Below are 27,371 nucleotides of genomic sequence, written 5' to 3' on the forward strand. Positions count from 1 at the left end.
ACCTATTTGCTATCATTGAGAAAATTTTTTCTCCCTGTGTAGTTGTCTCAACACTCAAAGTAGCCTTTGCACATGACTCCTGTGACAAAATCTTTGAGGGCACGAGGAAGAAAGATCCTTTGTTCATGCCCTCAAATGGTGTGTTCTCCTTTGGGTCACTAGTCTCCTTTACCCCAAAGCTGAGTGAGCTTTCTCCTCACCTTTGCAGAGAAAGGACAGCAGTTGGCTGCTTGCCACTGGTTGCTAGGAGGGAAAGAAAATGAGTCAGCGTTCGTTCTGTTCTCCGACTCTGCGACATCTGTCTGCCATCTGTGGTGGTGCTTCCCACCTCCTTTGACTTGTCTTTAACCTTCCATAAAACATCTCTAAGCTGCCTGAAGGACACCATTATATTGTACTGGGCCTTCAGTAGATCGTCCCCTAACCAAACATGTTAATGCCACGTATCTTATTTTGAAAGACTAGCAAGCAAATTTGGGAACACTTTGAACATCATTTCAGGTGAGCTTATGTGAATGTATGTACCCCAAACACACATACTAGAAAGAAAATGCCAAGGAGTGAGATTGTGTTCTGTGATGAAATATGACAACTTCCTTCTCAAACAGACATAACTGCAGATAAGCTGTTCTTTTACTCTATTCTGACACTTCTCTCTTTCGCCTTTACCTTTTCTTCTTTTTTTTAAACTCCTTATTTTACTTTAATTGTTTAATGCAAGACTTGAACATTCCTCTAATTTTTTTTTCTTTTCCATGTTAGAAAAAATGGCAACAGTGGGGCACCAAAAATGTGAGGAAAATAACAGAAATGCTGAGGCAAGGACAGACATTCCTGGATAACTAAAACTGAGCTGTACTCAAATACGGATTTAATGCCAAAATAGCAGGGAAATTAGAGCTCTGGGGAACCTTAGGAATCGTAGAATTTATCCTCTTCTTTTCACAGGTGAGGAAATGATGTTCTGGAGAGCTGCCCAGAGTCATACAGCAAGGTTATCAGTGGGACCAAGGCTAGACCTTGGTCTCTTGACTTGTATTTGGCACTTTTTGCATGATTGAGATGGAATTATCTTAGAATTAACAAATATCAAATGCTTCCATGACTTAATGCTGTGATGGCTTTTTAATAGTGCTTGCCTTTTAAAAAATGAAGTATATTTCAAGTTAGGGGGTTATTGAATTATCACAATATTTATTACAGATTTTAACTTGCAGACTCTTCACATATACATTAATTATAATACAAAATTCATGGCCTAGCATTTAGGGGACTGATTACATTTTGGTGCCTCCATGTGGCAGGGTATCACACTTCTGGATTTTGGAAGAGTTTTTGATGGCATGAAAATGTGTAAGACAAACAGAAGTTTGAAGTAATATATACAGTATAATACTAATGTGTTAGAAAGCATATAGGTACTTAGTAAATGTTAACAGTGGCTCTTTGAATATTAGGGTTATGAATAATTTTATTTATTGGTTTTCAAATTTTCTACAAGTGCACATACTATTGTAATGGAATCAATCAACATTATGAAAGTAATTTATAATAATTTGTTTTCCACCCACTGTCAGAAACTATGGATATGGTGAAATGACTTGTGTTTGAAGCTCTGTAGTATAAATTCTTATATTATCTTTTTTGTTCTCTTAACTTTTCTGCCATAGACTATTTTATTTATTAAATATGTTTATATTCCTTAGGAAATTATTTTCTATGTGTCTTTATCTTATTCTGGTCTAAAAAAAATACATACACCTATTTATCTTTCCCCTTTATTTTCAGCTTTATTTGTCAGTTTTTTTCAAATAATGCATGTACACAATTTAGAAAGTCAAGTGATACCCTGAAGACAAAGAATAGCAGTTCCTGGCTTTACCTGTTTCCACCTGGAAGCTCACATTCTGGAGGAAACTTAATGCTTTCAGCTGTTTCGTGGTAGGGAAATTACCTCCACATTGCTAAGATGCTTTTAAAAAATTAATTAATTTTAGATAGTATTTACTTTCTATAATCACAGATGAGGTATTAACTTCCATACCCCTCTTTACCTCTTCCTTATCATCATCTTGTTGTGGTTAAAGGACTATTCAATTTGAATCAGCACTTGTGTTTTCAGTATTCTGACTATGTAAACTTTGCCTTCCCTAGACCAAATAATGTATTATTATATTCTCTTTCTTTTACAGTTATGGTTTTTCCTTTACATCTTATTTTAAAATTAGTCATACAGTATGTCTGTCATTCTCTTTGCTGGCTCCATTGTCTATGGGAGGAAGTCCAAGCTCCATGTGTATGTGGCCTGCAAGCTTCATTTTTCATTCCTCTTTGTTGTTTGTTCTAGCCTCACCAAGCACTGCTTTCTATTCCTGTACTTGAGCGCTACTGTACTATTTGTAGTACCTTCAGTGGGTGGGTGCATTGCCTCTTGTCTCTTTGTCTTTTCTGCTTATTCTGAACACCTTTCCTTCCTTCTGCCTCTGTGCTTACCAGGTCTTCATATTTAGGAAAATCTTCCCATCATTTTGTCTCCAACCCCATGTTCGGGCTGGTGTTCCATGACATCGCTGTGTAGCTCTACCACGGCTCTGCTCATCCCATTTTGTAGTTTCTCATGCAAGCTCTTTTCCAGAGGTGTTCTGAGGTCCCTCAGGTTTCCTAAGATTCTTCTAAGGGCTTGAGAAGTCAAGTACTGGGTTTTTCTATAACATTTGAAAACACTGATGTTTCGCTAAACAGGGCTTGTGGGAAAAATAGCCTTGGAGCATACCACTGAAAACCTGTGCAACTGTGTAACCAGTTTATCAACAAAAACAATAGCAGTCCTAATAAAATTTCTAGGATAGCTAAATGTGCTGGGATTAGCATGTAGCATTACAGTCAGTCCTTCACAACCTTAAACTCTAGGGTTCATCTTCCTTTTTTGAAACTTAGGTCCTAGGAGATAATTTACTTATGGATATAATTTTGTTTGTATATATTTTTATCAAAATTAAAGAAATCTGAACCTAGGTATAGCCTTAATTTATCTGTTTGGGTTTCTTCTTCGTCGTCGTCTTCTTTTTTTTCTTTTGTATTTGTATTTTTTAATTTATTTTATTTTTTTAGATTTTATTTATTCGTGAGAGCCAGAGAGAGAGAGAGAGGCCAAGACATAGAGAGAGAAGAGGCTTCCTGCAGGGAGTCCACTATGGGATTCGATTCCCAGACAGGGAACATCCCCTGAGCCAAAGGCAGACGCTCAACTGCTGAGCCACCCAGGCATCCCCCTGTCTGTTGTTTTAATCTAGAAACAGTGTCTTAACAGTTTTTTTCATCTGCATTCACAGCTTTCCCAGACCACTTGAAGAAACTGTACCAGCATCCGATTGCCTTAGAGGCAGGTACTCGATATTCTCAGCTTTTTGCTGAAAGTTTTCATAAGTTGCTAAGGTATCTCTAATATATGTAATCTTATACCTTCCTGTCACTTCGAACCATGAACATGGAAACCACCACAACTTCTTCATTATCTGCACATCATTGCCTTATAAACTAAATATATGAGCTAACAATTTGTGTTAAACATGATGCACTGTATCAGATTATGTATCCTATTCCAGAAAACCTATCCTGACCACCAACCTCCTGGATACCCTAGAGCTTTGTGTTTAGATGTGTTTGTCTTTCCTGTCAAACCAGAGGGAAGGAAGTCAGGAAATCTGGCTTCAAAGTATTATGCTGCTCCTTGTTCACGAGGTGATGTGTTCCCCAGCTTTTAGAGTACCTGATCTCTGGTCTGTTGCAGTAGGTCAGAAACACAATTACACATTTCCTAAAACGGAAATGTAATTCTCCCTCCCTTGTTAGTATCTGTGGCTGACTCTGTTGCATCTAATAGGTGCTTTTAAATTAGATTCAACTCATGGATCTGTAGGAACTTGGGATCTTTCTGAAGTTGGATGTAAAACTTCTCATTCATTCATTTTTTAATTAGAGAGATGGGCCATAAATACAATCAGTTTCTCAAAAGGGTCCAGGCTTAAAAAAAAAATCACTGGCCTTACAAGATGAAGATTTTATGGTACAACTATATGTAGATTTCTTTACCTGCTTTCTTGCTTTAATACCAGCCATATCCTCAGCCTTTAATTTAAATCCCTTAGTCCTTTAATTGCATTATATAATCTGTGACTTTTTAAGGAAGATTTCCTGGGTCCCTGGATCCACTTTGCTCTGGGCTTCTGTAGTCCCAACGTAGTCACATGCATTGTAGTGCCCTAGTCCTTTACAGATTGTTTCTACTTGAAAGTGGGCTTGTGAATGCCTTCCTCCATAGGCTTATTGTAGCTTTTAATGAGAGAATGTACAGAAAACAGTACGGTGTCTGTCAGCAAATGGTAGTAGTTCTTGTTGGTTTGATGATGACTCTTGCCTTTCTCACCAAGAGTGTACACTTTTGTGTAGTGAAGTCCACATTTGTTTGTTTTGCTGTGGTAATTTTGGACTGGCCAGGTTAGAGCTTAGAAGGACCTGAGAAGGATTAAGGTCACTCTGTGGAATAATTTTTCCAACTAGTAAAATACAGCATTTCCAGTAGGGCCATTAACTGTGTGTATAGTCAGAATTAGGCTTATGAAGTCCTAAGGTAGGTACCACACGGGAGACTCACAGAAGCTGCCTCCTAGTCTAATATAGCCGCTTTTTCTTTCATCCTGGGAAGGCATTCCCTCCGAGTAATTGGCCTCTAATTTGTTTAGAGGCCAAAACAAAACAAAACTCCCCGCACAAAAACAAACTTTACATGCTAGAATTGTGCTCAGCAAGTTGAAATGCTTGGGCTGTAAAAGGATGCCCAAACTAAGACCTGTTGAAGGAACAGTGGATTGATGTTGCCAGTTGCACTATGTGCTGGGAAATGCACTCATTGAGGAGAATAGTGCTGTGGGCCCATATATTTTTTTCAGTTACTTCTTTTTTGGGTATAGGGGATGCATTGGAGCCAGCTAGGTTTGTATAAGTGAGTTTGAATAAGTTAAATAGGAATGAGACAGGAGTTCACGGTATTTCCTCTACTCAGATAGTTTAAGGAGATCATAGGAAAATACAAAAGAGGACACAGGCAGGCAGTGGGGACAGGGGCAGGACTTGGTGAGACAGCTGCCCCAGTAGTGCTGGAGCAGCTCGGTGCCAGAGGTGTGAGGACCTTGATGAAACTCGAGGTTATCAGTTGCTTTTCTTCTCTAAAGTCAACAGTGAGGGTACAGCCTTGCCAGAGTAGGCTGTCATAACTCTTTTTTTTTTTTTTTAAGATTTTATTTATTTGTTCATGATAGACACAGAGAGAGGCAGAGACACAGGCAGAGGGAGAAGCAGGCGTTTTGTGAGAGGCCTGATGCAGGACCTGATCCCAGGACCCCCGGGGTCATGACCTGAGCCGAAGGCAGGAGCTCAAACACTGAACTGCCCAGGTGCCCTGGCTGTCATAACTCTTGTTTTTGGTCAGAAGCATTTCAGTTTTCACTTTCCCCTCTCCTGATTTATTAATTCAGAAATTAAGTATTGTATGAATTTATTTATTGACTACAGTTGAATAAAAATTAAATTGTATTCATTATGATGTATTAAAATTTTTATTTAGTTTATCAAATTGCAATTGTGTCTCATTTAAAGATGCTGAATTTGACTTTAAAGAAGTTTGTTGTACATATAACATATGTTCTAGTGCTTATACTATTAAAGTTGTTAATAAAATTTGTGGTCTCCTTATCACTACGGGGTTTACCAAATAAAACAATTTTAATATATATGTACTTGTATGTGAGTGTATTTTAAAGGTGGATCTGTTTTGTTTCATTTTTTATATTTTGTATTCAGTTGGTAATATGTTACTTTGTGTTAACATTTTGAATTTATGTGGTGCATTTAGGATGTTTAGCATATAGGTGTTAGATTTTTTAAGTGTAGAAATTTTAAATCAATCAAGTTATTCATGCATATTAAACTAGACTTACCATACTCTAAGGGCCACCTGGCTTAATGCTTAAGAACATGGTTTTTGGAGTCTGAAGGACCTGGGACTGTGTCCCAGCAGTGTCACTTTCTAGAGCAGCTCTGTTTGGTATAGCAGTGACTGGCCACGTGTAGCTATTAAGCACTTGAAGTGTGGCTAGTGTTCCTGACTGAATTTTAAATTGTATTTAATTTTAATTAGTTTTGGTCTAGGTAGCCATGTGTGACTAATGGCTATCATATTGGGCCTCACAGTATGAGGTGACTTAACTCTTTTGTGTCCCAGATTTCCCATCTATACAGATGAGATCAAACTTAAGCTATCTTTTGTGATTGTTAGAAGAATCAATAAAATAGTAGATTTAAGGAACTTTAAACCATTCCCAGAACAGAGTATGTCCTTGAAAAATGGTGGTTATGATGACTATTATATATTTAATAAACTGGAATTACTTTCCTGTGAGCATTAATTTAAACCTGTTTATTTTTATTCTTCCCTTTCAGGATTAATTTATTTTTGGAAATCAAGTGCAATATTAAAGGGAAAACAAACCACACTACATTATTGGAAGCCATTTCTGCTAATTTTATTACATTTTAAAATTTATGATTTGATTTGAATTCTATCATGGGAGGAGCTGTGAGTGCTGGGGAAGATAATGATGACTTAATTGATAACTTAAAAGAAGCTCAGTATATCCGCACTGAAAGAGTGGAGCAAGCCTTCAGAGCGATTGATCGCGGAGATTACTATTTGGAAGGCTACCGAGACAATGCTTACAAAGACTTAGCCTGGAAGCATGGGAACATACACTTGTCAGCACCTTGCATTTATTCTGAAGTTATGGAAGCATTGAAACTTCAACCAGGATTGTCTTTTCTTAACCTGGGAAGTGGAACCGGATATTTAAGTACAATGGTGGGCTTAATTTTAGGTAATTTTATTTTTGTAAAATTTTATTTTAAAAAGTAAGCTTTGTGTTACTGTTTATGATTTACAGGGTTTGTAAATTTGTCAGTCTTTGAATGTATATCCTCGGAGTAGTCCTCTTCCTTCCTTAAGTGTGGAAACACAAGATAGTAGCAGTCTTTTTTTTTATTCTCAGCCCTGACCCTGAAAGTTAGCTTGTGCATTTAATCCTAGGCTTAAGAAGCCCTTGGAACTGTTTTTCCAATCATTGTCTGTACTTAAAATTGAACAACTGGTAGGCAGGAAACTCAGGGATATCATGTAATCTGTCTCGGGTACAGGGTTGTGACTGCTGGCATAGACAATTCAGTAGTCATCGATGTCCCATTTTAAAGGGAATGGTGCCAGGTTTTTGATAGAAATACAGGAGTATGTGGGTGTAGAGTATATGGCACTTGTGAGGCAGAGCAAGTATTTGGGAGAAAAACAGAAGAGAAGTGTATGTCAATAAGCTTTCAGCATACTTACTGTCTGTTCTGTCAGGTATTATTCCTGGTACACGTATACAGCAGTGATCAAAAGGGACACATAGCTCTGCCTACGAGAAGCTTACTGTGTGCTTACTGGCAGGGTGAGGTGGTGTTTAAAACACTTCACATAGAGTAACTCATTTAATGTTCCTGAGAATCCTGTGATGTACACATGTAGAATTCCCATGTGTGTAGGTGAGTAAACTGTGGCACAGAGAGGTTAACCTGCCTCAAGTCACAGAGCTAGGAAGTGACACCTGGGAAATACAGAATGTGGGTTGAAAAGGCATGGATGGAAGAAAATACGTGTTAAGACCTTAGGATGATGTTGGAGGGTGAACAACCATTATTTTTACTAAGCCACTTGGTATTTCCTGAGTGCTGCTGTGTGACAAGCCTTAAGGTACAGCCTCAAGGCCCGTAACCTAGACTCTTGTCCTTGAGTCAGACTGGTGGGAGTGGAGAGACAAGAAAATCAGCCATTCTCATCTAGTGTGATAAGTGCTACCGTTTAGGCAAATGCCCGAGTTATAGGGATGAGACTGGTTTAAAATTCAGTCTGCAGTGATGGAGAATCATTGAAGGATTTTGAATAGAGAAATGAATATACTCTAGCGAGGCGACTCTGTGTCCCAGGGTGCTGAGACAGTTACAGTTTCTCTCTCTTGTCCTAGCATCAGTATTTATGATATCCTTGTCTTTCCCAAAGTCCTAGTTTTGACAATAAATTATTTAGCCACATGAAGTGACTTTTAAGGCATTTTCAGGCCTGAAATTCCTCTTTCTTACATATTAACCAGTTCTTTACTTTCTTTCCTAGTCATGGAACCTGCAGTTTATTTCATAAAAACAAAGAAGTCAGTTCCTAATACATAATACAACCTAATACATAAAACAGTCTATTTCATCCCACTACTAAGTTTCTGATACATAATGGTATGCCTAAAAATAGTAGCCAATTATTTTTACCAAGAAGGAAATCAGCTCACATTTAAATTTGGTAATTCCTGAGACAGGAATTTCTCCGCAGGTTGGGAACCCCACATAATCTATTAACTTTTGAAAAAGGGATCTCAGGGTTTGAGACTCTGTCCAAATTGAAGGAACTTAATTGAGGGAGTAAGTAGAGCTTTTTTTTTTTTTAAAAAAAAGGGAGTTTCCTTCTTGAAAGTGCATTTCTTGACCAGCTCTGGCAACTTCAGGCTGGAGTCCAGGCATCCTAGCATGTCTGGCTAGCCTCAGATCACTTGTTACCCTGTGTCCCCCTCTCTCCACCTCTCTGGCCCTGTCAGCTGACTCCTGCCGAGGGAGGTCAGTCTTAGCCAGAGGTCATCAGGGAAGTGGGGGGCGGAGGTCATAATTAGCAACCTTGCTAGCAATGGAATTGCCCCCTTAAACTTTACTCCTCAGTCTCTGTTCCAAGAGATTAGATTCTGTGGTCAGATGCTTTTGTAGGCTGACCTCAAACTTTATTGTAACTTGAAAACCATACCAGAGGGCTGCGTGGAGAAACAGACCCCGGTGTAAGCGATCCACAATGCAGTAGAGATTTTCCCCCTGTTATAAGGCTCCGGGGAGGCATGGTCTTTAGTTACATGTATCACTATCGTTACTGGACATTATTCCAGGATTTACCTGTGTGTGACCCTGCGGTCGAGACCAAGATAAAGTTCAACTCTTTTTGATGGGAAATGGTCATTTGGTGAGAAAGATAAGAACTCTTTAAAGAAGGAAAGTCAGAAAGAACAGTCTGTAAAACAGTGATTACTAACAGCTAATAAATCTTGGATCTGTCTAGCTTCTGAGGAAGCTTAATGCTTTTGCCCCTCCCCCCTCTTTTTATGGTTTGCTCTGTGAGCGTTTTAAGTCAAGGAGGTGGACCCAAAGAAAGGTGCTTACATGTTCCCTACAATATCTGAGTACAGTGAATCAGATTTGGCTTTGTTGCTTCACAGTGACCTTACTAACAGAAGTTTTGTCCTTATTGAGTAACTGTAACATCATGGCTCTAAGCCCTGCTTGTCTCCTAGTCACAAGATAGGAATGACAGGTGCTCACCATAGGCAGGGATTCTCACTGACGACGTGCTGAGCATGCTCTGGAGGAACCGTGGCTAAGGGCTAAGGCAGGGAGAGCAGGGTGTCTGCGATTTGGTAATACAGATAGGAGAAATGCTCATTGGCGGGTTGCCCCTGCTGCTCCCTCTGGAACCACACCTGTAGAGGACGGGAAGCCGTCTTGTGAGAGCTTTTGTTCAGTGTCAAGAAGTTCGGTTTATCTTAACTTCAGGACATTTCTTGTGATTGAAGTACACCTGAGGCAGTTATTCATAAGTGGAATAACATTCATTTATTTTGCTCCAGACCTGGAGAATGGATCACTCCAACTCCTAATGTGCCTCATTTAGACAACTTCTGGTTTTACATTAAAGATAAATTCTTGTTCACTTGTTTCTCAAGACTCCTCCTAGAACTAAGGATTTTCACAAAGAATCAAGCGCTTAATTCTCTCAATACTGTCTTTCCCATACCTAGGAAATCCCATTGAAAAATTGGTCCAAGAGACGAGGGCTCCTAAGTCCTCTGTTTCCCAGAGGTGAGTTATGAATATCAGGTCTTGAAAGCAAGTTGGTCTGATCATCTTTCTGATTCAGGTAGGGATGGTTTTCCATTTAGATCCTTTCTGTTTAGAGATTCACTCCCATTTTCTTATATATCCATAATATAAAAATTATAGCTTTCTTACGAAACCTGTAATATGAGAGTTCATCCAACTTAATGGCTTTTTCTTAGTCACTTGACTAGTTCCTGAGTTAATAGAAATGACTGGAGAAACTGCCAGAAGCATTCCAATATTATGTTTGCCACTACCTCAGCACTACATTAGTTTCTAAAGGTGAAACAGTTGGCAAGCTCGTGTGATAAACAGGCAACCACCTTATATTGTCTAATGCTGCTGTGTTGTCCAAAAGGCTGTTAGGTAAGCTACATGTTGCTATCATATTTGTTCTCCATAGTCTTTATCTCTTTACCAGACGTTATTAAATGGTCCTTATTCAGCTGCCCTTAGATTGCCTTTGACTCAATCAAGATACTTATTTTTTAGCTCCCGTTTTAGCCCACCTTCTCCCTTTAATAAGATGCAACTTACATGCAATAAAGTTTGCCCATTTTAAGTGTACAGTTCAGTGAGTTTAGTAAATTTGCCATTATGTAAAAACATTACCATAGTCCAGCCTGAGAATGCTTCCATCATCCCCAAATAGATCCCCCATGCCCTGCTGAATCCACTCCTTATCCCCACCCCAGCCCCTGTCAATCATTTACCTATGTTCTGTTTCTATAGATTTGTCTTTTCTGTACATTTCATATAAATAGGATTATATAGTATACTGGCTTTTGTGTATGGTTTCTTTGACTTAGCATTATGTTTTCAGGGCTGCTGTAGCATGCATTAGTACTCCACTCCTTTTTATGATTGAATAATACTTCACTGTATGGGCATACATTATTTTGTTTGTCCATTCACCACTTAACGGACATTTGGGTTACCACTTTTTGAGTATTATGTATGATACTGTTAGGAACATTCAAAACGTACAAATTTTTGGGTGGATATCCACTTTCTTTTCTTTCTTTTCTTTCTTTTTAGATTTTATTTATTCATGAGAGAAACAGAGAGAGAGAAAGGGGCACAGACACAGGCAGGGGGGAGAAGCAGGCTCCATGCAGGGAGCCTGACGTGGGACTCGATCCCTGGTCTCCAGGATCACAACCTGGGCTGAAGGCGGCACTAAACCGCTGAGCCACCCGGGCTGCCCTCCATTTTCATTTCTCTTGGATGGATTCCTAGAGGTGGAATTGCTTGGTTCTATGTTAAGTTTATGTTTAACTTTTTTTTTTGGTAAAGTTTTACTTATTTTGAGGGAGCCTGTGCACAGGAAAGAGAGAATCTTTCAGGCAGACTTCCCTCTGAGCGTGGCTCAATCCCAGCTCAATCGCATCATCCACATCCACGAGATCATGACTTGAGCCTAAACCAAGAGTTGGACACAACCGATTGAGCCACCCAGGCACCCCTTGTTTAACTTCTAAAGAAATTATCAAAGCATTTTCTAAAATGACTGCAATGGTTCTAGTTTCTCCACATCTTCACTGGTGCTTGTGTGTTTTTTGTTTTTTTAGTAGCTGTCATAGTAGCTATCTTGCTGTGGTTTTAAGTTGCACTTCTAATGATGTGGAGGAGCATTTATTCCTGTGTTTTTTAGTCATTCCTGTATCTTTAATTAAATGTCTTTTCAAATTTCTTCCCCATTTTTTGATTAAGCTGTTGGGTGTTCTTATTGAGTTGTAAATGTTCTTTATAGATTTTGATTCAAGCCCTTTATCAGAAGTACTGTTTTCAAATGTTTTTTCATGCTCTTTTAAGCGCCTCTTTTTAGAAATCTCTTGGCTCACTGTGAGCCAGACAATCAGGGAGATCCAGAGTGTTCTTCAGCTCCCCTCCCCCTTTCTTTTTGTTAAGACAAAACATATTCTGTAGGTTCTCAGGGTTCTCTTTGTAGAGTATATTTTCTGTATTAAACCAACCCTCAGTTTTTCCTCTTTTTTTTTTGAGGATATTTTGTTTTTACTTTTTAGGAATTACAAAGGCTCTTGGTATGTGCTTTATTTTGGGCTCTGAGTAAATCTGTTTTGAAAAGAACCATTTCATTTAGACTAGTCATATTTTCTGAAATCAGTAAGGCTACTTGCTGTTTAAACCATTCTTCTTAGTCCCAGTTAGGCTTCTCTGCATCCTTTCTTCTGCCAACATACCCTGTATTGAGTTGCCATTATTTTTCTGTATCGTAGGGTTTTCTCCCCACTCTTGCTTCTGGGTATGGAGTGGAACTCATTACTCAACCATCTCTTTCATTGCTGCTACCTCTAATAATCAAAACGTGGTCTTTGTGTTTGGGATATTACTGCTAATTATTATTGGGTAACAAATGGTAATAAAAATATCAAATATTAGGAAATAGTACAGGTTTTAGAAATCTTAAGGTTTTCATAATAATTTCTGGTTGTATTTCCTCACACTGTTCTTCAAAGTTGTAAAGCAATCCCTTCAGTGGTGTGAAAAATCTTAGGTCATTCTCTCTGTGCATCTTGAGTTTTTATTTACCTTTAGGATTGACTCTACCCAACTCAGATTATCGTTTTATCAAATACAGTTGATCCCTGTTATTTGTGAATTCACTACACCTTAAAATTTGTAAACTTGAGATCAGTACGTGGTGGTTTTTCTTTTTTCTTTTTTTAAGATTTTATTTATCCATTTATGAGAGACACAGAGAAAGGAAGAGAGAGAGGCAGAGGCACAGGCAGAGGGAGAAGCAGGCTTCCTGCAAGGTGCCCGATGTGGGACTTGATCCCAGATCCCAGGATCACGCCCTGAGCAGACCAGACGTTCGACTGCTGAGCCACCCAAGCATCCCTGTACATGGTAGCTTTTAAAGCCATTTGTGCACATGTCTGCAAATACTGAATTACTAAATGCTGAACCATTGCTACTTAGGGAAACATGTACATTCACATACCTCAAATTGTTAAAATAATCTTAACTCCTAAAAACCTAACCTCTTCATTTATTTGCTTTATCTTATAAAAGAGAAAATGAGCTTCCAAAATATTAAGAGATTTGCCTGAGAATGGCCCAGGAAGGGCCAGAAATGGGTCCTAGAACTAGAAGGAGCAGCAGGTTGTGCTGTACTGTTCCTTTCTGTCTCCATTCTCTAAATTTTCACCCTATTGTGTTTCTCATTCTGCTGAAAGGTACTTTTTTTCTACCAAAAATGACTCAGGTGGAAACCTGAATATCAGAATCTATTCTCTCTTTAATTATGTTTTGTGAAATAGGTAACATATTGGTAGGGTTAAAAAAAATCCAAAAGAATCAAAAGGCATACTCTATTTTTTTATTTTTATTTTTTGAGAGCGAGCGAGTGAGAAAGAGAGAGAACGCTGCATTCGTGTGGGGGGAGGGACTAATGGAGAGGGGGGAGGGAATCCCAAGCAGGCTCCATGGCTGGAATGGAGCCCATCTTTGGGCTCGATCTCATGACCCTGAGATAATGACCTGGGCCCAAATCAAAAGTCAGATGCTCAACCACCTGAGCCACCCAGGTGTCCCTCAAAAGGCATACTTTAAAAGGTTTTCCTTTTCTCTATTTTATCTAGTTGTCTCCCCACTTCAGGAATAGATTCATAGAGCCTAGAATACCTCGACATTATATAATACTCATATGATTATAGTTGACCTGAAGTCATAATTTTCTTAGGTACATAAAGGAAAAGATGTATTGCATTTTAGAAGATTCCTATCACAGCTGAAATCACTAAGAAATTTCTTTTGAGTGGAATGTATTTATTGCTAAGTCTTCTGTGGAATGCCTCATTCTGTGATAATAACTATAAAAAAAATTTGACATATACTTAATGACTTTCGCCTGTGTACTTTATATTTAAATTAAGACATGAAAAATATACGTTTTAGACTTTGTATATTTCATTTGCCTCAGTCTTGGCTGTTAATCCTTTAAGTTTGGGACCATAGCTACATTTTTATACTTTATCATTCTTTCAAAAGATATTTACTATATTGAACATTGTGCCAGCTGCTGAGGATACAGCAGTGCACAAGACACATCCTATAACCTTGAAATTATTCATATCCTCTCTGAACTAGTAGTAGAAGTGTGATGTCAATTGCATTGGCCATTCTTTTCATTTAGTTCACTATTTATTTTGTGAATTGGTCAGTATGCTGACCCCAGCATCTCTTCAGATATTTTACAAATAAAAACCCAGTGGAATGAAAGAGCTGCTGAAAACGGCTTCCAGGGGAAATTAAAAAGAATATATAGATCAAGAACTAAAGCTGTTTAAATTAGCTTTTAAACCTATTTTCCATTTTATAGGTGAGCACAACTTTTTCTTTATTTACTGAATTTACTGTCATAGAAACTTAAATCTGTATTTTGATGTTCCACTAGACGTATGAGATAGTCATAAGTTGTGAACATATAGACTTGAGTATTAGCCTGCTGAGTGGAAATATGTAAATGAGCTGATTGTGATGTTTGTTTTTGATATTTTAGACATGCAATTTACATAGGGGCTTGGATTCATTTTCTGTAAACCAGTATGTTCAGATTTTGTGTCAACATAGATCTTAAGATTCAAGTATAATAAAGAAAAGCAGCACTTATAAATCCATCAGCTGAGAGGAGTTCAAGGGACTGGAACTCTTAACTTTCTGGAAAATTTTTCAGGATTTGCTTCATGAGGTCTTTCCTGAACCAAGTCTCCAGTCTAGTCGTCATACATATATCCGGCTGGCTTCAGAATGGTTACCCTAACGTGGCCAGACTCAGTAAACATTTTGACAGTGTTTGTTTTTCTTTAATGTGCTCTTTTTGTGTAATGTAATAGGATGGAGAAACCATAAGAAATTAATTGTATCTTAAGTGTCAGTTCATGAGGTCTGTTTCTTTGTATCTGGTTAATGATTAACTTATCTTTTGCTGATTTCTTTTACTACCCTTTGCTTTATCTACCTTTGCACTATTCTTTGTCTCTTTGTTACACTTCAAGGTGTTCACAGAGTGAAACCTAATACTGTCTGCTTACCTGTTACTGTCTCTGAATTCTTATAAACTTATTTATAAATCTTCCCCAAAGATGCTTTATTTTATACAACTGAAGTTAGTAATAAAATGACATTGGAATTTATTAAAAGATGTTTTTACATTATATATTTCGGTTCTTTTTTTTTTTTTTTTTTTTTATATATATTTCCGTTCTTATGAGAAACATTACCCTAGTGTCATAGAAATCAAGTAACTGATTCACGTGCTCCCTCTTGTGGTAAAAACTTAGTTTTATCCATAATGCTTTTATTTGTAGTTACTAACTCTTGATAACACTTTACCGATGAGAGCAGAGATTTGGGTAGTCCTAAGAGATTTTAAAAATTGGGAGGATGTGGCTCGTGTGCTCAACTTGGGCTGCATTTAAGGTTATCTGCTGGGCCTGGGTCACACCCTGGGAGATTCCCTCTGCCTGTCTGGGGTGGCAGCCAAGCATTTACAGTTGAAATCAAATTAAATTTAATCTACTTTTAAATATAATTCAAAAATTCCCACATATGCAGTCAGGGTTAAGAACTATTTAGAGGTTAGGATTTTGCTTCTACAACTAATCAGTTTTGTACACAAAGAGAGGGCACGTGATGATTTATAAATTGCACCCATGCTATACTTTATAGTGTGTGAAGCACTTTTATGTAATTTACTTGATTTTCCCAGGAATTCATTTTATGCAATAGGAAAGACTTCAAAGGGTAAGTTACTGGTCTCTGATTATAAAGCTGTTAGGAGAAGGAATCAGGATTGGAAACTTAAATCTACTCTTTTTCTTACTGCTCCGTGGAATGCAGATCTGAGTCCTCAGTTGAAATGATGGATCTTAAATTAGCTCATCTTGAGAGCTCTTCTAGTTACTTTTCAGGAAGTAGTTTTTGCTGTGGCTGTGTTCTGTAAATTAGCTTTACACAAAATACTGAAGGTGCTAAAAACTTCATTAAAACATTGTGTGGAACTCTCCTGATTTCCCTGGACTGCCTTAGGCCAGCTCTACCCTCCATACTATACTAAAAACAGCCTTTCAGGGTGTCTCAGAGAAGGAAGCTGTAGTATTGGGTGTCACAGAGGGTCAACATTGATGTAAAAAGATCTAGATATTGTAGAGACACCTAAACCTGATAATTATTGACCTTTATATAACTCATATGCTTTAATGATTGACTGATAGATGATAAATGAGCTAGATTAGCTCCAACTGCTACAAAGGAAAAATAGTCTATAGATTTTATTGGAATTCCAATATTGGGATTTTGTTATATTTATTATTGCTCTTAATAAATAGGCCTTTGCCAGCCTTACAAATCATGTCTAACATTACATAGGCTACCTAGATTTTCCTAGTAACTATTTGTCTTAATAAACTTTGACTTCTGTGTATATTTCTATTTTTTCTCTAATGTTTTCCTATTAAAGATAATAGTCAACTGCTAGTACTTTTATTTTTCTAATAGGTATTACAAAAATGATGCCTTTATCATTTTATAGAAAAACCTCTTCACATTGTCAAATACAAAATAGCATTGAAAACTATTGAATACAAAATTAAGTTTATGCTTCATCTGTTAGATGGTGTTAGAAAGTGTTGACGAATACTGTCTTTTGGATACCATTTAATTTTTTTTCATTGACCTTCCCATTGTACCTTCCTGTCAGAATTATTTTCTACTGTTTCTTTTATTAATTTGAAAATCTTGTTTTCTGCTATCTCTTTGACTAGCCTTCTTTCTTTCTTTCTTTCTTTCTTTCTTTCTTTCTTTCTTTCTTTCTTGAAATTTATTTATTTATTTGGGAGAGAGAAGAGTGCACAGAGAGAGAGGGAGAAGCAGGCTCCCTGCTGAGCAGGGCCCCCCCCCCCCCCACCCCTTGGCCCTATCACCCTATGTGGGGTTTGATCCCAGGACCCTGAGATCATGACCTGAGCCCAAGGCAGATGCTTAACTGACAGAGCCACCCAGGTGCCCCAAGCCCATTATTTTTTGATTGAAAAAGTTACATATGGGTATAGTCCAGAGATTTTAGACAAAAAGGTGTAATGATGGAAATGTCTCCTTCTTACCCTAGAGCTTAGTCCCTTTCCTAGAGGTAGCTATGTATACTTTAAGTTTTTTGTGTTTTATTTTTCTGTTCTATTTAATATAGATGCCAAATATGAGTTGTAATAAACAGTGTCACAGTACATTTTTATCATACACTTGATGTGTTCTAGATGCATATCATATTCTAAATAAATGAGATACTGGTGACATTGCTATTTAAATTCTACCTTTTAATAATGCATTCTTTTAAATTTGTTTTCAATATGTCAATTATTATTCAGTTTATGATAAAGATATGTCTGTGATATTTAAATTAATTCCATGTATTAAAAGTCATAAATGGTGTTTTTGCACTAGAAGTTAATACATAGAATATTCTGCTTGTCTGTTTATGATATTGCCATATCCTTTGTATGTTAATAAAATTGTTTTCATTTTATATCAAAGTACTATGAAATACAAGTAATGTGAAAAAAATTCTTAAGAAATTTTCTTAATGAACTTTAACCTTATTTCCAAAACTTGCCACTTTGGTTTTAGACAATAAGCAGAAAGCAAGGAAAAGAAAAAGAGACCAGTGGTGTCTTTCAGTGATGAACAACCTGTGTAGTCCCTTTGCTCTAGAACTCTGAAAGTCAACTCTCTTTGTTAAGAAAGCAGTTTGAAAGACTGAATAGAAACTTGATTTTCAGATTCTTTACTGGACACCTTTATTATAGTGCTTATGCATTTGGCCTTAACAGGAAATGTCAAATTATATAGTATTGATGCTTTTCATTGATCTTTTACCCATTTAGCCCTAATTTTGTTTTGTTTTGATAAAAATAGGTGATTAGCTAGATTATTAATGGATGATAAAAATATGAAAGTCTGTTCTACATTAAATGGATCACCGTTAAAAGGGTAAAAGAAATTCATCAACCAGTATTTTCCTTATAATGTATATAATATTAAATAATTGTGGTTTAATTTGAGTTTTTTTTAACTTTCTTTTTTTTTTTTAAGATTTTATTTATTGAGAGAGAGAGAGCAAGAGAGAACATGAACAGGAAGGGGAGGGAGAAGCAGGCTCTTCACAAGTGGGGAGCCTGACATGGTGCTCCATCCCAGAACCCTGGGATCATGACCTGAGCTGAAGGCAGACACTTAACCAACTGAGCCACCCAGGTGCCCCTAATTTGAGTTTTTTAAAACGAGGGACACTCTGTTCAGGATTTCCTAGTATTCTTTGTTTCCTTGTGGAAATTCAAGTTATCAAAATATTCAGATTCCGTATAAATTAAAAAGAGATGTCACCATGTGTTCTTCTGTAAGTTTATTTTGTAGGTCATTTTTATTTTTGAAAACAGCAAATTTTTGTTTGACTCAGTTTATAGTAATAATAAGGAATTACAAGAGGTCTTAAATGCTCTCAGATGGATGTTTCAGTTTTCAGATGAAGACCAGTAGTTCAACTGTAAGGAAACAAAAAATCAAAACATTTAGGATTGCATAGATCAAAATAATTTACTTTGAAAGTATAAAAAACATTACAAAGGGAGTTAATTCTATCTGTTGTGTTTTGATGGATCAAATACCGTTTTATTTAACCTTTTTACCTGAGTACATTTTTCAAGTAGAACTAGTTTGGTTTTTTTTTAATAATACCAATCAAATGCAATCTGATACAAATGTAGTAGGTTAAAGGATTATCTGATTTTGGCTTAAAGATAGTCTCTAAACATTTTGGTTTATTTTTTATAGTTAGGTAGTTCTAGATCACTCTTTTTTTTTTTTTAAATCTGTCCTCTGACCATTCAAACATGATAATTGATGACTGATTTTTTGTTATTTAAAAAAATCTTAGAGGTCATTGGAACTCCACTTACATTGTATTTTTAATGACATTCAGTAGGGAGCATATTGAGTTAATTGGTTCCTAAGATGCAAGATACAGAAAATAAGTACCTATAAGATAGGGAAAATAAATACATACACACATTTTTTTCCTAGGAGACCAATTTCACAATAAAAATATAACAAAAATGTAGGGTGGAAAACCCTGTTTGGCTCAGTTTTGGAAGTTCAAAAGCAACTCACCTAACTAGATGAGATTGTGTGTTACTTTCATGTACATCCTAGGGCAGGCAGTAATGCACAGTAGCTTTAGGAAATGTGAATCCCGTTGGTCATATTCTCAGCGATTATACCATGACCACTTCCTGGGCTGAGAGAGCTCTCCTTTTCCTCATTCCTAGAATGTCACTTATCCATAGCTATGGGTAAAAAGAAATACTAAGTGAAGTGTGCTAGAACAGGAAAGTACAATCAGCTCTGCAGTGAAGTGTCTCAGTGGTCACATTCTGCTAGACATTGGGAGCTCCTTTTAAAGGCTTAGAATGTGGTCTTGGCACTCCAAGAATTTAGCATGTAATGGAGTGATGTGAGATAACTTCTATAGCATCTGTGTTAACACATGGTTTCAGGCATTTGAGAATTCTCAAACTTTTAACAAATGATAAATGAAAAATGTGATGGTAATGAACTTTTACTGTATATAGGAATATGATTATTTCTTTGTCAGTGTTGTCCTGACAGATAAGCTACTCCCTTGAGAGTACTCTCTGTAACTTAGTCTTTGTTTTTTTTTTTTTTTTCTTTCTTTTTTAAATTAAAGCTATGTAAATAGTGAGATTTCCATTCAGCTTTTTAAGTCTGGCCAGTAGATGTGCACATATTTGAGCCTTTAAATGCTCTTGTGGTAGATAAATGAGCAGAAATTAAAAAAGCTCTGTAAAGACATATTTTATATATATATATGTATATAAATAAAAATATATTTTATAAAAATGCTGCTGCTACAATTGCAGGTCCTTTTGGAATAAATCATGGGATTGAGCTTCATTCAGATGTGGTGGAATATGCCAAGGAAAAATTGGAGAGCTTCATCAAAAATAGTGATAGCTTTGATAAGTAAGTATTCTTATCTATAGTTTTGGTTTGAAAGCAGTTGATAAGTAGATACATATTGACATGTCTCTTCCTCAGTGCTGTTAGTTTATTGACCTGAATTGCTCAGTTGAATGCAGCAAAAATCAGTGTGTATAAAATGACTGAAAAATGAAGTTAGAAAAATTATTTGATGCTATAATTTTTGTTCTATGTAAGTCTGTAGTAGATTACAAATAAATCACTTATAATTCTGTATTACTATCACTTTATTAGTAATTAGAGTAATATTCCCATCATTAAATATCATACAAGTACCTTTTCTGAAAATACAATATTCTGGCATTAGAAAATTTTGTCCTGGAACAGGTTTTATGCCTTTGGAATGGCAATTTAATAGTTCTTCCCTCTTTATTCATAAAATAAGAGGGATACCTGTTAGCATACAAAGGGCTTTCTTAAAATGTTCAATTACCTTATAATATAGCTAGAGTTAGTTATTATAGAAATACATTGATATATTTTTTTGATAGGGTTGTGTTTGAGCAATTTTTTAGAAAACGATTTTTTTTTTGAACTCTTACTTTTGAAGAAATACTGCACAAATGTTGGTTCTTAGCCTGGCAGGGGAGTCTTCTTGGTGTGTAATGTTCTAAAATTCAGCAATGATGGAACTATGGAGCAAAGGTGTCTTCTGCTAAAGTCTATGAACTCTGTGAGATTATTTAAAATTTGAGGACATTTATATCTCCCAACTAGTGATATTTTTAAAGAAAGAAAGTCTTAAAAAGCTTAGAAGACTAGCTTAGTACCCAGTCACCTTAGATAGCAAAGTTTTATTACAAAACCGGAGTTCCAATTCAGCTTGTTAAGAGTGGGTCTTCTTCACTCACCTCTAGACCCTGGCCATGACCATGAAAGGTGAGAAACTTGTGAGTCTGAATCAGGGCTGAGGGCTTTTCTCTGGAGAGTTTTAGGCTTGAGACTACCATTAAGGACAGAAAAGACCCTGTGAATGTCTGCTGGAGTATGTTTTCCTTTTCTTCCCCTTCTCTGCCTTTTCTCTCCTGCCCCTTGCCCTTTGCCTGTGTGGCACTTGATTGGTTGAAGAACAGAATTGCTGCAAAATCCTTGGTGTTACAGAGGGAAGGGGAGGTCTTGTGTATAGATAGGTGTGATTGTAATTGGGTTATTAAAGACTAAAGTCAGACAGGCTTGAGAGAATTGGAAAATTCTCAGGTTTTGAAAATGTTCAGGTTTATTTTGTTCTATAATTAATTCAATGTGTTTGAGCAGGCTACTTGAATTTTCTGCATCAATTTGCTGAACACCATCTTTTATTTATGCTTGTTTTTATAAATAATTAAAATTTAATTCACACTTTGAATCATTTTGCAAGTGCTTACCGTGTTGGTTCATATTCTCTTTCCAAGAATAGCATATTGTTTGACAGAAATAAAAAAGTTTTTAGCTGTTATTTTATAAAAAATTGGTATTCAATTTTACCATTCTTTTGTGTTTAGTATTTTTGTCTGATGATTGGTAGCATGTTAAATGCTTAGCATGTAGACATGAATATTTTTTATATTGTTTTTAGAACTATAGAATTTTGAATTTATTGAATTCCTATTATATTTTGATGCTGAAACAGTATACACATAAGGACTTTTTGAATACATTTGAACTTAGAAAATATACTATTAGAAATACACTTAGAAAAGTACTATTAGTAAAAGCCAATGTTTACGCCTATCATAAGGTTTATTATATATTAGATAGTAATACATTTCAGGCAGAACACATTCAAGGATGAACCTTGAATCACTGAAACACCTCTATACAAGTATCTGTGGAGCTCAAGTTTATTGGTGGCAAATGGGCGTAGTCCTGGGAAATACTAAAATATGTCATTATTCAAAGCATTTCTGTGTTGATGAAATTTACATGCTAAATAATCCGTAACAGATAAGTTTGAAGACTACATATTCGTGTCTCAATTTAAAAAAAAATTCTAAAATTGTTTCCATATAATTGTAAAACAGATTTCTTTGTATTTCTTGAGTTTTGTTGTTACTCTGTTATACAGATTTGTTATTCATAAAATGGTGGGTGATTCATAAAATGTGTGACATGACCTAAATGTTTCTTTATAATTTTCATTAGTCTTGTTTTTTTAGTTAAAATACTCAGGCTTTATAATATAGTTGTTTCTGAAGTGTTGGAACTTGTTTTTAAAACAGATTCATGCATTAATAAACTAGGCTGAAAAAATTAGTTCTGGAAATGTTATCTATTCTGGTTTTCAAGTAGTGTAAAGTATTGGTTAAGTATTTCAGATTACAAAAGTATCTTGCATACAGAGTGTAGTAAGTACTGGGAAAATGTTTTGTTTTGCATAAAGTAGTGGTTGAAAGCTTAGTAAAGTCATTGACTTAACTCATTGGACTCCTTTTTTGGTCTTTTTATATTATTTGGCTTTGGTGACAGAAATTATAAAGATGTAATAATGTCCATTCTAGTGTTTTGATGATTTCCTAGCAGTTTTCCTTCATGTTTGTGGATGATATTTTTATTTATAATCAGTTTTTTGAATTTGAAAAACTTGCCAAAGTGATTTTAAAAATCCCATTTCCAAGTGGTTTCATTATATTTAATTGTATACAGGTCATCAAAATACATATTTTAATTAACAAAATATAAAGTAACTCTGTTACATTAATATCTAAATTAAATTATTAATTAATTAATATTGATTAAATTAATATCTATTTTTGTATTCTTCAGTACCAGATTATTCTTGATCATGTGTAACACAGAGAAGAGATAGCTAAAACCTAATACCTTCCAGTCTTATCCTATATGTTTGGATCTATTTTAATAAATTCTTTTTTCAAAAGTATTGTTATGTCACTTATGATTTAAATTGCATCTTTAAAATTTTCCTACATATATCTATTGGAGATCATAGTGAACTCCAAATATAGTAGGTGGGAAAGAATCTATAAACTCAACCTTAAAATATATAAGGTAAGGTAACCTTTTAAAAAATACCAGTGTGTGTTTTTGTGTGTACTTTATAAAGCAAACTTGGTTCCTGAGTCTTGAAAGTAGTATTTTTTTTTCTTTTAGGAGAAAGAATCTTTATTATAATGTATGCATTTTACTTTTCTTTCCATGCCATACTCCTGTATCAGCAAATGAAATAATTTGAAGAGGCTACTCTGAATTTACTGTATTTGGAGATGGGCACGAAGAGGGAGCTCTCTTGTATGGCTTTTCCCTTTGCTGTACCTGTGGCATTTCCAGATTTGCTGAAATTTCCTTATAAAACTGACATTTGATTTTAAAGGTCTTCCTAAACACGGACAAAACTTTTCCAGCAAAAGTAACTATTTTGGACTTCCTGGGCTAACTGGTCCCTGTAGTAACTGCTCAACTCTGCCGTTGTAATGCAGAAGCAGCATTAGACACCATGGAAAGAAATGGGGGTGAGATGTTCTAGGAACATTTTATTTACAGAAACAAGCAGCAGGCTGCCCTCACTTCTGCTCTTCACACAGACTCTTTAGAATACCTTTGTTTTAGCCCACTCTGATCTAGACAAGTCTTTGGGCCTAGGTTTTAAAGGCCCTTCAGTGTCTGGCTTTCATAAGAGAAGAAGTTTGGAGAAGGTCAAGTTATTATCAGTATTTGTGCTTAAGCAGTAAGCAAAATAATCTCGCCAGTTTATAGTAACTTGGAAGAATAAGTTAGTTAAAGTAGCCTGAATTGTAAACCTTTATCCAGTTTATACTTTTCAAATGAGTTGGTGTTTGGTATAGCATTTGTTCATAGCAGTGTTTACGTACTTACATGTGTACCTGTGCATGAGGCTGACTTCCTGGAATGCATGTTTTGGAGTGTGCCATTTCCTATAGAGAGATTGGTCGATCCTATCTCCCCTCCCTTTCAAGGATACTGTTAGCTGACTTTGGAAATATTCTAACATCAGTAGCAAAATGAGTGCAGTGTAGTCTGATTTATTTGAAGATTTTCATTCTGTTCAAATGGGGAGGACTTTTGTTTCTATATAATTTTTCATATAACTGAGTCATGATAGGAGTACTGAAAACCGTAATGAGGTAATAAAAAATAATAGCACCTAATATGTATTGTCTGTTCATTAAGTACCATGTACCATTCATTCATTCTAAGTGCTTAATCCACAGCCCAGGAGGCTATATTGATGTCCACATTGCCCAGGTAGGAAAACTGAGGAATAGACAAGCTGTGACCTCATTAAGCCAGCCTTTTTATTTAGTTCTGATTTAGCTATGATAATGTAAACACTGATTTATTCTAATATTTCTTCCCAGCAGTAAGCTGCTCCCCATGAATTACAGTCAAGCAACTTAGCCCAAGATACAAAAGTTGAAGCAGCACTTATTTTTTCATCATTTACTTCCCTTATATTAGAATTAAGGAATGCTGTTAACATGGTTACATGCATGATAGCATTTTTATTACAAAGTATACCTACCCTGTTCATTAATGAAACTCACTCATGGTGTGAGTTACTTTTGAGGGCACAGATGACTCAGAGAAGCAATGCAGTCCTCAAATTTAGTCGAGGTATAAGTTTTAAGGTAAATGCACAATTAGTATACTCTTCTGTGTTTTAGAAGATTTGTTTAATTGATTTATGACAGTATCTAGTGGCCTAAGTTTATCCTTAATTATAGGTTCATTTTTCCCATAATGTGGTTTTATTTGCATTGGAAAAAGTAAATGCTTCTATATTCTGTCAACTTTATCAGCAGAGTAGTCCTGCTTCATCTTTAAGAGAATTATGCATACTTGAAATAGTTTTGTTATCTGTGACTACATATTCAACATTATTTCAAAATATTTCTTAGATACTTGAATATTTTGATGCACCAATAATGTTCAGATGTTAGTTTTATAACAGTTATTACAGGTCCTGAACAGTTTTTAATCGTGCCCAACATTCAAATGGTGGTAACAGAAATGCTTGAGAATTGTCATCAGGGCTGTTTATCAGTTATATATTTTTCCATCAATGAGAAATGGCATTGGGAAAAGTTGGATGGCTTCAAACACATTGTTAGGGGAAATAATTGTTGAAATACTGAAAGGCTTACTTTTATGTGATGTACCTGCACATTTCCTATAAAGCATTTAGAGATTGTTTTTGATCTATGGATTTTCCAAAAGCTTCACTCAATGGAAGAACACTGTATTTACTTACTCTTAACACTTTGCTTTAAATAATGCTTGAATTATTCTGAGATGAGTTTGGTGCAGTTGGAAGGGAAAACACTTGAAAAGGTAAAGTAATTGATTTTTAAAATTTTACTTTATACTATAGCTTAATTATTGATTGTAAGAGTTTTTGAGTACTATAACTGCATTTGGAGATCAAGAGATAATGTTTCCCTGGATTTTCTTCCCAATGGAAAATTCTGAAGTTTTGTCTTGTTTTAATTAAGTAGTCATAGCTCTTAAAACCCAAAATGTGTATTTTGACAAAGTGTTTTAAGAAAAAGGTTTCTGTGATTCATTTGGCAGATTGTTTTGGATGAGGTATGAGAACAAGGTAGGATTCTTTCCAATGACCTTGAAATCCTTTATTCCATTGGAATAATTGTCTAAACTTTCAATGACAGCATCCTGTGGCACATGATAAACTAGGTGTGCAAATTTTCAGCCCCCACTTCAACAGTGTATTGAAGGGGAATGTTGTTTTTTCTACTCTCAGTCAGCTCCTAGACCTAGACTATCCGTCTAAGAGGGAAGCTGCAGGGCAAGGCTAGGTCACCCTGATCTCCTAGCAGCTTATCAAAAGAATTATATGGGCAAGTTGGCAAGGTCCCTGCTGTGAAGGAAATCATCTGTCCGTCTCCAGACGAAGATATTCCAACATGCACCTATAAAGAAAACCACTGCTAAGGTAAGTGATGAGAATCCCGGTGGTCTTTTGGGCAAGTGTTCATGTTGAAAACCAAGATAATATGTGCTCTATGTTTTTCTGCAAATGATTTCCAGTCTACATTTTAGTAAGAGTGTGTCAAATATTTTCCCTCTGCATAAGAGTCTAAAAACAATTACTAAATTTTCAGATTTAAATCAACAAACTATAAGTCTAAAGTGAATTAATTTATAGTTATTATACACATTTCAGAACTGTTTATTTTGTATACAGATAACTTACATTGTTAGGTATAATTCAGTGTAATTTAGGAACGTGAGTCATCTCCATCTGGGAAATTGTGTTTGAGAAATTTTCTTCAAAGAATAAAAATGATTGCTGCTTTTCATTTTACTAACAGTCATAAAATTTTAATGAACTTTTCTAAATTAAGAATAAAAGTTAGGGCAAGTACATGTGAACCATACTTTCATGAGTAAAATAATAACCACATAGGAAATGCCATTTTGGTACACCTCTTGCTTTTCCTCTCCCCCTCAGGTTTGTGGTCAATGTGAAAAAAAAAAATGAAATTTGGATTTTCTTTTTCACTATTTTTAACCTAGATTTTATATATATAGATCTATAAATAGTGTAGTACTATTTTGTAATAAAGTGAAAACTTCTGATTAGTTTATTGTTAAAGTCTTCCAGATTATATCCAACTTGTATTTGTGGTTTAAAAATATGTCCTTTGCCTCTATAGAGGTTTGTGGAAACCTAGGTGAGATGCAGCTTTCAGAAGATAGTGAAAGCTTATGGAAGAAAATGTTTTCTTTATTTTTCTGTCTACAGTGGAAGTCTGAGTAGGAGTTGTAATTTACTCTTGATAACACGGTAGCCCTCATCCATATCTCCAGTCAGTTGTTTAGTTCTTTGCAAATATCAGCATGAGCGTGATCTGACATGGGTAGGAGCATATCCATAAAACATAGGCCTAAACATTTTTAATCATAGACTTTATCAAAAAGTATTATTAGCTGTGGAATTGGTATACTTTTGTGAAATGCTGTTATAAAAAATAAGCCATAGTTTTAATATTAGAATACAAAATGTCTAAGATCCTCAACTATGTACCTAGTTAAAAATATTTAAGCTCATCTCTAAGTCCTTTATTAGGAAAGATAATCCATTACCCATTTATTTGTATGTATGTATGTGTGTGTGTGTGTGTATATATATATATATAAAAAATGGTATGCAATTTGCACATTGTTTTGTGTTCTTTACTAATGTGAAGGATTCATGTATTACTGGTAAAAAAGACCAACCCATAGTTACAATAAAGAACCCCCAGATGGAACACTATCTATGATAG

The 27,371-nt window shown here is 35.7% G+C and overlaps 2 protein-coding genes across 11 annotated transcripts in view; both read left to right on the plus strand.

Annotated features, from left to right (window-relative positions):
• The window catches only part of PXDNL (peroxidasin like), a gene marked incomplete at its 5' end in the record, with an annotated part of 490,956 nt that overhangs the window by 22,884 nt on the left and 440,701 nt on the right, over positions 1-27,371 (plus strand).
• Positions 1-27,371, plus strand: part of PCMTD1 (protein-L-isoaspartate (D-aspartate) O-methyltransferase domain containing 1) — a 67,796-nt gene that overhangs the window by 22,739 nt on the left and 17,686 nt on the right. For 7 of the 10 annotated variants that reach the window (XM_072734754.1, XM_072734755.1, XM_072734756.1 and 4 more), the window contains 2 exons: positions 6,499-6,929; positions 20,007-20,109. In XM_072734754.1, coding sequence (XP_072590855.1) covers positions 6,623-6,929; positions 20,007-20,109 — 410 coding nt within the window. In that variant the 5' untranslated portion in view covers positions 6,499-6,622. Of the gene's footprint in view, positions 1-762; positions 949-3,332; positions 3,436-6,498; positions 6,930-20,006; positions 20,110-27,371 lie in introns of those variants that run through there. The other 3 variants (XM_072734758.1, XM_072734759.1, XM_072734760.1) reach the window with 3 other exon arrangements.

Source organism: Vulpes vulpes, chromosome 13 (assembly GCF_048418805.1).
Source record: "Vulpes vulpes isolate BD-2025 chromosome 13, VulVul3, whole genome shotgun sequence".
Lineage (NCBI taxonomy): Eukaryota > Metazoa > Chordata > Mammalia > Carnivora > Canidae > Vulpes > Vulpes vulpes.